General features: G+C 43.0%; 1 protein-coding gene across 1 annotated transcript; it reads left to right on the top strand.

The window, feature by feature from the left end:
* The first annotated feature begins 208 nt into the window (after nucleotides 1-208).
* DEGS1 (delta 4-desaturase, sphingolipid 1) lies at nucleotides 209-10,629 on the top strand. The gene is made up of 3 exons (XM_069545429.1): nucleotides 209-1,300; nucleotides 6,543-7,285; nucleotides 10,135-10,629. Exons 1-3 carry the CDS (start codon nucleotides 1,219-1,221, stop codon nucleotides 10,279-10,281), a joined length of 972 nt encoding a protein of 323 aa, XP_069401530.1. The 5' UTR covers nucleotides 209-1,218; the 3' UTR covers nucleotides 10,282-10,629.
* The last annotated feature ends 1,257 nt before the right edge of the window (nucleotides 10,630-11,886 follow it).

Below are 11,886 nucleotides of genomic sequence, written 5' to 3' on the forward strand. Positions count from 1 at the left end.
AAGAGAAGCCACCATAATGAGAAGCCTGCTCACTGCAACTAGAGAAGAGCCTGCCAAGTAAGGAAGACCCAGAACAGCCACACACACACACACAAAACTAAAATGCTGTAAATACAGTTTGTAAAAGACTTAAAATACAAAATCAATAAGTTGCAGTTGGTTGACGTTTTTTGCAGCCCTTTTAATCTGTCGGTTTTCCCTCTTTTGTTTTTCTTGCATTTTATTTATTAAAGTACTCAGGATGTTGCCCTACAGAATTTCCCACAGTCAAGATCTTGCTGATTCTCTCTCTGTGGTGTAGTTTAACATGTTCCTCTGTTCTATTTTCTATACATTAGCATTTGGTTCTAGGTATTTGATCACACTTGGCTGTGGTTGTGTGCACGTATGTATGTGGTGTTTTACCGAGAATATCCTGTTGGTTATCTTCCCTTTTGTAATTTTAGTCAGTTTCTTTTTTATTGGAGAAGCGGTAAGTAATTTTGAGACAAAATGTCCTCTCTTTCAGGAAGAGGCGGTGGTTCAAACGACCTGTGACAGATGTAAGGTTGAGCAATGAACTTATCAGAGAAATGGTCACACTAGAATAATTCAGGCAGAGCAACAAATTCCTCATGATTTTTCACTATGAGAGTGATTTCCTTTTTCTTAATTAGCTCTTAATCACCACACGCTCCACATTTTTTTCCTGAGGTATTATTTCGAGGAGGCAGCCAAAAACAGCTCAGTAAATAATTTGCTTTTCAAAATTAAACAAAACTTGGGCAAGTGGCCACTGATTACTGACCAAGGATTCTTGGGCTCAAGCTCCAGCCTCCCCTCGAGGCGCTAAAGCGCAGTCTCATTTCACTTGAGACCTTTCCTGCCTTTTTCACCTTTTCCCGGGCTCAGGCACCAGCACTGCGCAGGACAGGCCTCAGGGAGCTGGGACTTGCAGGAACTCGGCATCCCGGCTGGTCGCCGAGTCACAGAAAAAAGCAGAAACCAGCGCCGCGGAGCAACGGAATCCCGCCCCTCGGAGGGGCCGCCCGCCCACCCCACCCAGCTCCAGGCCGGGGGGCGGGGCCTCGGGACTCCGCCCCGGCCTGCGTCTCCTCTCCCGCCCCTCCGCCGCCGCCGGCTGACACGAGTTGCGGAGCGGCCGCCTTCGCTTTCGCCTCCGCCCGGGAGGAGCGTGGATAGGAGCGAGAGTCCGCCGCTGGCCCGTGAGCCGCCGCCATGGGGAACCGCGTTTCGCGGGAAGACTTCGAGTGGGTCTACACCGATCAGCCGCACGCCACTCGGCGCCAGGAGATCCTGGGTGAGCCTCGGTGCCGCGCCCCGTTATGTGCGTGCGCGGCCTCCCGCCACCTGGACGCGCCTTGCCCGCCGCGGCCCCTGCGCGCCCGAGGCCCGTTAAGAGCCCGCTCCCGGCCGCGTCCCGCCGCCGCCCGGGCCCCGGGCCGGCTTGTGAGGGAGGGATTCCCCCGCGCGCCCCCGCCCGGCCGCGCGGACCCGAACCTTCGACGGGGGAGGGACAGGCGCGCCCCCGAGCGCGGTCGTCCGTTCGGGGACAGGGTTTGCTTACAGCCGGGTCCCCTCGGCCAGACCGCGCTCGGGTAGATCCTCTTGCCCATAGATACTCGTGCTGCCGGTGGGCGCAGTGATCTCCTTTCCCTTCCCCCTTTCCCGTCTCCCCCTTCCCCCGCCTCTTTCTCTTCCTCTCCCTTCTTCCTCTCCCTTCTTCCTCTGCCCGGCGGCCCCGGGCGAAGCCAGGCTGCGAGCGTGTGCGAGGCAGGGCGTGGTCCCGGAGCATCTAGAGGCCCACACGCGGGGCGCGCGGGCTCTGGCCGACTCCCGCTAGCGATCGTGGCGCCGGCGGCTGCAGCCTTGGGCCCAGGGCGGGGGCCGGTGGTATCTGACCCATTTGCCCCCAGGGGCCTTTCGGACCGGAAGGGTAACCTTTGCAGGGCCTGGGTCCGGGTGCTCACGCTGATCTCGTGAATCCTCACAAATAAGGCTGGGATGCGAAAGGGGCAGATTCATGCTTATTTTTCATCCATCACAGGTTTTTGTTGGACGAAAAGGCTAAGTGTGGAAGGCTTGCCAAGATTAGCCTTCTGGTTCCCTGACTGCTAATTTAGGGCCTTTACACCAGGTTAAACTAGGCCCTAACAACTCTCTGGAGGTGTCAGGCGCTCAGCTGTTTGTAGCTTCTATGTTATATAGAGAATTCTCTCATCTCTCCCAGGGTTGTTAGGTACTGTGTTGAGTGCTTTACAAACATTACCCAATTTAATCTTCCCAGTGACTAGGTCAATGATACCCCTATTTTAAAGATGTGGTAGGAGTGAATAACTGTTGGAGGGGCGTTCTGATCTGGGTTAGATTCTACCACAACGTTTGCTCTTGTTTTGAAAATCTGGAAACTAATGGGTGGCAAGTTGAATAGGAGGAATTATTTCTCATACAGAGTATCCGCCTAGTTTTTCTTGTCAGCATCCATTCGCCAAGTGAAAAGAAAAGGCAAGTTCCTGCTCTTTGCTGGAGTAAGGGAGAAATGTCATGTTTTCACAAAAGGAAAGGAATTAGACCTTTAAAAACTTACATAGTGCAGCAGACTCTTCAGAGTTGGCTGTTGAACACCAGTTCGCCTTCTCCAGATTGCCGGATAAAGCAACTGTTGCTTTCCAACCAATACTTGTCTCTCAAGTATTAGCAAACAATGGAACCTGAGTTGGGTAACACGTGATCATATAACTAATAAATGGATGAATCTAGATTTAAACCCATATCCTTCTGACACTAGGGACTCTGTTAAATAAATTTATAAATTGTAAAAAAAAGTAGATCCTGTTGAAATGGATTTTAAAAAATCGAATAAATAAGCTGGGAGCGTGAACATTTGTAGTTGCTATTAAGGCTACCCCTTTAAGAGACTTTGGTTCTTGGATGCTTTCTTTACTATTTTTAATCAAAATGTGTATTTTGCAAATCACACATAAGAGATGGCATATAGTACATTTTAATCTATGACTAATCAATACATGCATAAGAATAATCTGGTCTTCACTCTGTAAAAACCAACGCCTGAATACCGGAACGTAGCTATTTGTTTAATATTCAGAAAATCAAGGAAATGAAAAGGTGTTTGTCCATGCTTATCTCAACATGAACCTTTTTTCCACAAACTTATTATCACTGGACCATTTCACTTGGAAAGTAAAAGGACTACAGTATTTCCCGATGAAGATACCAATCATTTTCCCTGCAGGTGTAAATACTGCTCAGTGTTCCATTTCAGCAGTGGAGATGGAATAACCTCAGAAAAGATAAGAATCTGGAAATTTGTAATTATACTTAAGTGAGATATTTTTGAAATGTGTCAGGTTTTGACAGGGAGAGAGGCACAACAGAACATGGATATGATAACAGCCAACATCCATACACTAAATTTACAAAATTTATGTACAAAACTAATGAAAGCTATTGATTGGACCATTACTATTGTTGTTTAGTTGCTCAGTCATGTCCCACTCTCTGCAACCCCATGGACTGAAGCCCACCAGGCTCCTCTGTGCATGGGATTTCCCAACCAAGCTCACTGGAGTGGTTTGCCATTTCCTTCTTCAGGGCATCTTCCCCACCCAGGGATTGAACCTGCATTGACAGGCAGACTCTTTACCACTGAGCTATCAGAAAGTGAAAGTGAAGTGAAAGTAAAAGTCTCAGTAGTGTTTGACTCTTTGCGACCTTGTGGGCTGTACAGTCCATGGAATTCTCCAGGCCAGAATACTGGAGTGGGTAGCCTTTCCCTTCTCCAGGGGATCTTCCCAACCCAGGTCTCCCTCGTTACAGGCGGATTCTGTATCAGCTGAGCCACGAGGGAAGCCCAAGAATACTGGAGTGGGTAGCCTATCCCTTCTTCAGCGGATCATCCCAAACCCAGGAATCGAACTGGGATCTCCTGCATTGCAGGCAGATTCTTTACCATCTGAGCTATCAGGGAAAGGACGATTATTAGTAGGTCATATAATTGCAAGAAATGTTCCTTTTACTGCTATACTTCTGCTGGGAAACATTTTTTTTTTTTAACTGTCTTATTAAGATATAATTCACAAACTGTAAAGTTCCCCCTCCCCCTCCCCTTTTTTGTTTTTGCCCTTGCTGCATAGCATGTGGAATCTTAGTTTTCTGACCAGAGATGGAACCTGAGCCCCCTTCATTGGAAGTGCAGAGTCTTAATCACTAGATCACCAGGGAAATCCCAAAAGCTCACCAATTTAAAGTGTACAATTCAGTGGGACAGTTTTGAACTATTCAGTTCAATAAGTTCTTGTCACCCCAAGAAGAAACTCTATACTCATTAGCATTGAGTATATCCTTCACTCACACTGCCCAGTCCTGAGCAAACACTAATCTTTCTGTTTCTGTGGATTTCTCTGTTCTGGACATTTCTTTTGAATGAGGTCATAATACTTGGTCTTTCGTGACTGACTTCTCTCACTTAGCACAATGTTTTCAAGGTTCATGTGTGTTACAGCATGTATCAGTACCCTGTTCCTTTTTTTAGCCAAGTAATTTTTGTGACTTCCCTGGTGGCTCAGAGGTTAAAGCATCTGCCTGCAGTGTGGGAGACCTGGGTTCGATCCCTGGGTCGGGAAGATCCCCTGGAGAAGGAAATGGCAACCCACTCCAGTATTCCTGCCTGGAGAATCCCATGGCCGGAGGAGCCTGGTGGGCTACAGGCCACTGGGTCGCAAAGGTTGGACATGACTGAGCGACTGCACTTACTCACTCACTCAATTTTTGTGTATGGTGTAAGAGAGAGGTCCAATTTTATTCTTTTACATGTGGATGACCAGTTGTTCCAGCACCATTTGTTGAAAAGACTGTTCCTTCCCCTGTTTAATTATATTGGCATCCTAGTGTTGATTTTTTATATACTATTAACACCTGCAAAACGTGTGCTTTTTTCTGTCTTTTGTCAGATATGTCCATTTAATCAAATTTGATTTAACCTAAAAATGCTGGAGCTCTAAATAGAAATAACATTTTAATACAAAAGAATTACTACTTATTCACCAATGAACTGAATACTTGGTTATTTTATGTTTGAACAACTGTTGGAAGGGCCCATATTTAAATGAAAGACTTATTTGAGCTTTTCATTTATCCAGGATAATTAGTTTTAGACTCAAAACCCATAAGATTACTTTTTTTGACCCATTGCCTACAAAATTGTTAACATTGATGAAATGGACTAATAGCAAGAAAGATGAGAAGTTAGGGATAAGAGAGGGGAAAGGAAAGGAACAAGAATTACCTTGAATTAACCCGACCCTTATATATGTAAAACTGGACTTACCTTTCTGTCCTGCATTTTAAGCTAGAATTCTGCATTTCACTTTTAGAGAAAAGGTGAAGCTGCTCTTCTTTTTGCTGTGCTGGGTTAAACATACTTGCCAACCCACAAAACCAAAGTGTATCTGGGCTTCCATTATCTGGAGTGGCAGGATACAAAGAAGAATCTGCATTTGCCTCTAGGCGATACTTCCCTGAAATGCAGAGGTTTTTATTACTAGCATATTCCATAATACTTGGTTAGATATTTGCCTGTGAAGTCAACAAATAATCTAACACAAATTAGCATTGTTCAGTTTTAATGCAGAGGGAAAGGAAAGAAAGAGGCATTGTGAATCAATAGAGTTCTTTAGAATTTACACTAATTTGAGATAACTAGAAGTCTACATTGGCAGAAATTTATACATCTAAACGTCTGAAAATACGGAATTTGTTAGAAGTTACAACAAACTGGCAAGTAGAAGTGACTTAGTCAGTATAAGGAAATTATAAAACCCAAGTCAGATACATCAGTTTATCAGACTATGATTGCCACTTTTGTAAAACTTACAAATTTAATACACAAAAATTTTTAAGAGTGAAAAGGGAACTAGATAACATTTATTCATGTGAATATCTTTCTGTTAATGTATGAGGGTCTAGATTTTGAGGCTCATTTTTTCCTACAAAAATTTGTTGTGACATGATATTTAGTAACTTTACTGTTAGAATATACTTCTTCCCAGGACTTCCCTGGCAGTCTAGTGGTTAAGATTTCACCTTCCACCCTGGAGGAGGGCATGGCAACCCACTCCAGTATCCTTGCCTGGGCCCTGGACAGAGGAGCCTGGCAGGCTACAGTCCAGAGTTACAAAGAGTCAGAAAGGACTTAGAACCCATGCATACTCTATTTAAAGGAAAAAAAAGACTTCCAATGCAGGGGGTGTTGGTTCCATCCCTAGTTAGAGAGCTAAGATGAAACAGAAGTGGTATTGTAACAAACTCTTTCAATAGACATTAAAAATGGTCCACATCAAAATATACCTATTTTTAAAAAAGAATATACCCCTTCCCTATAGTAGATGAATATTTGATAGTCTCAAAGAGAGCATATGATTTGGAAAAAATGATTTGATGTGTAAATTGGTATTAGTTTAATTGCAGAACTGTTATGCACTTTTCTCAGTCTGTGATTTTTTTGTTTGTTTTTTTCCTTACAGCAAAGTATCCAGAGATAAAATCCTTAATGAAACCTGATTCCAACTTGATATGGATTGTAATTATGATGGTTCTCACTCAGTTTGTTGCATTTTACTTAGTAAAGGACTTAGACTGGAAATGGGTCCTGTTTTGGGCATATGCCTTTGGCAGCTGCATTAATCATTCAATGACTCTGGCTATTCATGAAGTTTCCCACAACAGTGCCTTTGGCCATTGCAAAGCTATGTGGAATCGTTGGTTTGGAATATTTGCCAATCTCCCTATTGGTGTCCCATATTCAGTTTCCTTTAAGAGATACCACATGGATCATCATCGATACCTTGGAGGCGACGGCATCGACGTGGACATTCCAACCGACTTTGAAGGCTGGTTCTTCTGTACGACTTTCAGAAAGTTTATATGGGTCATCCTTCAGCCTCTCTTTTATGCTTTTCGACCTCTGTTCATCAACCCCAAACCAATCTCTTATCTGGAAATAATCAATACTGTGATCCAGATCACTTTTGACATCGTGATTTACTATGTTTTGGGAGTTAAATCTTTAGTCTACATGTTGGCAGCCTCCTTACTTGGCCTAGGTTTGCACCCGATTTCTGGACATTTTATAGCTGAACATTATATGTTCTTAAAAGGGCATGAAACTTACTCATATTATGGGCCTCTGAATTTACTCACCTTCAATGTGGGTTACCATAATGAACACCATGACTTTCCCAACATTCCCGGAAAAAGCCTTCCCCTGGTAAGTAAAGGATTTTATACATGTTCTAATTTCTGGTGGTTCTGTGATCACAATTAGTCTTGACTTGCTCATTTAAAATGAAATGTAGTATATTTTGTCCATCTAGGCAGTTCATCAAAGAAAACAGCAAGAGTCTTAAAAGTCATGAGTTGGGCAGCCTAACTTTACAGAGCTCACTGTCCTGGATCCCTAAGCCTTGTGGTGACACGTAGGTTTAGAATGTTGGGGGCCTCTGTAGAATCAACTGACATGTAAAATAATTCAGAAATGGAAAATGAAACTCCCTCTGTGGAGGGAGCAAAAATTTACATAACCTTTATCACTGTTAAACTGAATACACTTAGCTAAAGTTTGTGTTGGTTTATTGTGAAATACAGATACCTCCATAATTGCTCTGCAAAATAAGTGAATGTCAGTTTCCAGTGGTGCAGACTTCCCACAGGCAGGGGCCAGCCGTTTCCCATCACAGTAGACTTTTATCTTACTGCTTGTGGAGTAAATGAAAGGCCGCATATTGACACTCATCCTTTCATCCTTCCCCAAAGGATAATCCTCTGCAAACTTCAGTTATATTTCTGATGAATTCTCTTATTAGACTTTCCATCCTCAGAATGGATAGCTTTTACAGTTCCATTACCAAAAAATGTTTCTGTAATTCTAAAAAGGGGAAGTTGTAGGAGATGCAGTATCAGTTTTTCTTGATTTTTTTACTTTTTTAGCTGTGATATTAAGGAAACCATAACCAGATATTTTATGCTAGCATATTTACTCACCCAAATTTTATAGATTTCCTCTTAAGTTTTTAACTGTTTACAAACTTACATACAACATTAGAACTAAATATAACATTTGATTATTGATTGGATTACTAGTTAAGGAAAAAAAAATCTAGAAAGGACATTGAGTTAGTGGGGAAGTTTTGAATATGAACCACATAATAGTAATATTGTGTCAGTGTTAAGTTTCTTGGGTGTGGAATGGTATTATGGTTTTGTTGGGAAATGTCCTTGTTTTTGGGCTTCCCAGGTGGCTAAGTGGCAAAGAATCCGCTTGCCAGTGCAGGAGATGCAGGTTTGATCCCTGGGTTGGGAAGATCCCCTGGAGGAGAAAATGGCAGCCCATCCCAGTATTCTTGCTGGGAAAATCCTATGGACAGAGGAGCCTGGTGGGCACTAGTCCATGGGGTTGCAAAGACTCAGACACGACTGATCACATACCTTTTTCTTAGGAGATATGTGTTGAATATTTAGAGTGAAATAGTCAGGGTAAGTTTTCACATAACATCTGCAACTTCTCTTTCAGCAAAGAGCAGAGTATGTGGTCTATATCATATATGGAGAGAGAGAGAGAAAGTAGCTGTGGCATAGTGTTAATTGGTGGACCTAAATGAAGAGCATGTGGGTGATGGTTTTGTTGTTCTTTCAGCGTTTCTGTTGGTTTTGCGTTTTTCAAAATAAAATGGGGAAAATCACCACACAGCTGGCTGAAAGCAGTTTTGGACCTGGTGTGATGTGCCAGTGTGGCCACTTTGTGTCATTTTGGTTGGAGAGTGTGCCCACCTTTGCTCACCTCTTCCCTGCCTAGGAAAGTACATTTTTGTATTTTTAAAAGATTAGGGCTTCTCAGGTGGCTCAGTGGTAAAGAATCTGCCTGCAATTCAGGAGACACAGTTTCAATCCCTGGGTCAGGAAGATCCCCTGGAGAAGGAAATGTCAACCCACTCCAGTATTCTTGCCTGGGAAATCTCATGGACAGAGGAGCTTGGTGGGCTACAGTCCATGGGCTTGCAAAAAAGTTGGACATGACATGGTTTAAGGAGAAAGCTAGTCACCTTTGAACAAAATAATTCACTTTTTCCAACATAAGCCACATATTTTGACTTGTAATTTTCTTGAGCAGTCCGTAAACTGAAAACTTGGGTCAGCTCAAACATTACCTGCTTGCTCATGGTTCATCAGTGAGAATTTCTTTCCCACTCCATTCCACGCATAGCTGAACTAACAGACATTCTCAGAGTTCTCTGGTCTTCCTTTCCTGCCTGTTCTATTGTGTATACCAAGAAGTACCTTGTTTTGCAATAGTTGCGTTGCAGTAATTACGTTGCATGTAACAATCACATGGTTAGTTAATAGATATGCATAACAAGGTTTCTTTCAACATCTCTATTGAATGTAACTCATAGATACAATTCATACACTTAAAATGTACAATTCAGTGGCTTTTAGATTGTTCAGAGCCTTACAAACATCACTGCAATCAGTTGAAATCAGTGTTTTATTCTGCCCTAACTAGTCTTGCTTGCTAATCACACTGACAGTAGTCATTTTTTTAAAAAGACATGCTCAATGTGAGGTGGCTGAATTGTACACTTGATAAGTGATTAATTTCTAACTGGCATGCCACAATACTTGATCAGTATTTGCAGGCAGTTTCCTTAATGGCAGCATCAAGTGGTGCCTTTAAACCCTGCAATGCCAGTCATTCAGTATGACATTTAAAAAACATGAAGTTGATTGGATTGCAAGTATTTGTTGTTAAAAGATGGCGAGTGCCACATTTACAAGTAAGCTAGTAAACTACAAGTAAATTTATAAGTAAACTAATCCCTCAGAGCTTGTTGGAAAAGAGTCAGTAATCCTAGAGGGTCAAGGATGGTTTAGTCCCAAAACGTAAACTGCTTTCTGTGTAGAATTCCCAAAGCTGCTGCTGTTACTTATTTATTTGAGAGGGAGGTGGGAGAAAGTCTCATGGTTTCTTTTCTGAGTGTGCATGTCAGACATCCATCTGTCATCTTGAATAGGACTCTGTTAACACTCATTATTCATCTTGCTGTATTTTTTCCCTTCTAGGTGAGGAAAATAGCTGCTGAGTACTATGACAACCTCCCCCACTACAATTCCTGGATAAAAGTGCTATACGATTTTGTGACGGATGATACAATAAGTCCCTATTCAAGAATGAAGAGGCATCGGAAAGGCAATGAGGTTCAGGAGTAAATGTCATTAAGACCAAAGGAACTCCTCTCTGAAACTTGATTATAACTGAGAAAGTGGAATTTTTGCATTATTAAGTTAAGACCAACTATGTTTAGAAGCTGCCCTCATACAAATTCAGAGTATGATCTTCATGGTGTCAAGAAGCTAATCTGGCTTTAAAGAGTCAGTCTGTCTGCGCAGTGTTCAGCTTTACTCATTATATTGCCACTGTGGTGGATGCCACTTAGGTCTGACCCTTTGTAAGCATATCATAAAAAAAGCTTTTAAAAAGCTATTTCTAGTATGTTGTTTTCACTATAAGGATTTACTTTATTAAAATAGCTAATAAACTGAGCTATTAATCACAAATAGTGTTTTATCACTTTTTTAAAAAATTGACTATCTTTACACTATAATCACAGACTGGGGTGACCTTACTGAGTCCAGCACAAGCTTACTCATAAATAAGTTAACAACTCAACTTCCTTTTCTGTGTGGACTCTCAGAAGTAGCTTTACTTATAGTTTTATGTCATTTCATTTCAGCAGAAACTGGTTGCATCTGATGGTAGATGGCTGGTGTCAAGTAGCCAGTATGGTGGGTGGTTAGGCTGGCATTCCTGGTGACCTAAAACATGTCACTCAGGTATATTTATTGTAATACAGTGAACTATTTTAAATGTAATCTTCAGTATCAAAGAAGTCAAATAGTCTACAATTTGTACACAACACCAACCCTCTGGTGTACTGAAGACGAGATACTATAAAATTCCTACTTGTGTAATTCTCAGCTCTATTACACTTTTGCCTACTGGTGTTGAAAAGCACAATACTTACCCTCAAAAGGGTTGGTTTTTCACAGACCTAATTTTGGGGGACAAAGTACACGTTTAGAGTCAGAACCAACATTACAATTCAGATGTACACGCTGAGGCAAGTAAAAGTATCTGGTAAAACCTACCAACAGGTTTGACGCTAAGTGGGCCCTACGTTCTCACTGAACCCTCCATGCCCCTCGCCTGTACAGCTCTGGCTGCAGCTGCCACAGGTGGCAGTGCCAGACCAGTGCTGAAAGCCCCTAGATCTCCCGCCAGGTCCGCCCTCTCGGTTCCATTTTCTCCTGGGTCTGGAGAGGGGTGCTTCATTGTCCTTTCCCAAACCTGTTGGTTCTGCTTGTGTACCTCTTGCTTGGTGGAGGTTTCAGCTTCCCAGCATCTCTGGGCCAGTCTGGCTCTCATATGCAAACTATGGCCATTCTTTCACTCACTGGCATTGACTTTTCCAAAGAGACGGAGGAATAGGGGGTACAGGGAGGGTATAGGAAGGCTGGGCTGCAGAGCCTTGACGGCACAAGGACAGGTCCTGAGACAAGGTTCTGTGGCTTTGCCCACATTCACCCTTCTGCCTTCCTGGCCTGTGTAGCTTGTCCTTCAGGCTCACACCAGTATTCAGTAGCCCAGCCCCCCTTCCCATCAGGTCAGGTGCCACTTTTGGACTCTCCAACCACTGCTTAGGTCATTGTGCTTCAGTCACTCAGTCGTGTCCGACTCTGCGACCCCAATGAGTGCAGCACGCCAGGCCTCCCTGTCCACCAACTCCTGGAGTTTACTCAAACCAATGTCCATTG

Source organism: Ovis canadensis, chromosome 12 (genome assembly GCF_042477335.2).
Source record: "Ovis canadensis isolate MfBH-ARS-UI-01 breed Bighorn chromosome 12, ARS-UI_OviCan_v2, whole genome shotgun sequence".
NCBI lineage: Eukaryota > Metazoa > Chordata > Mammalia > Artiodactyla > Bovidae > Ovis > Ovis canadensis.

Bases quoted from the DNA above. Each gene is read 5' to 3' on its own strand.
- DEGS1 (XM_069545429.1), top strand. From the start codon at position 1,219: ATGGGGAACCGCGTTTCGCGGGAAGACTTCGAGTGGGTCTACACCGAT. The intron at 1,301-6,542 runs GTGAGCCTCGGT...TTTTCCTTACAG, and splicing joins TCGGCGCCAGGAGATCCTGG to CAAAGTATCCAGAGATAAAA. The intron at 7,286-10,134 runs GTAAGTAAAGGA...TTTCCCTTCTAG, and splicing joins CCGGAAAAAGCCTTCCCCTG to GTGAGGAAAATAGCTGCTGA.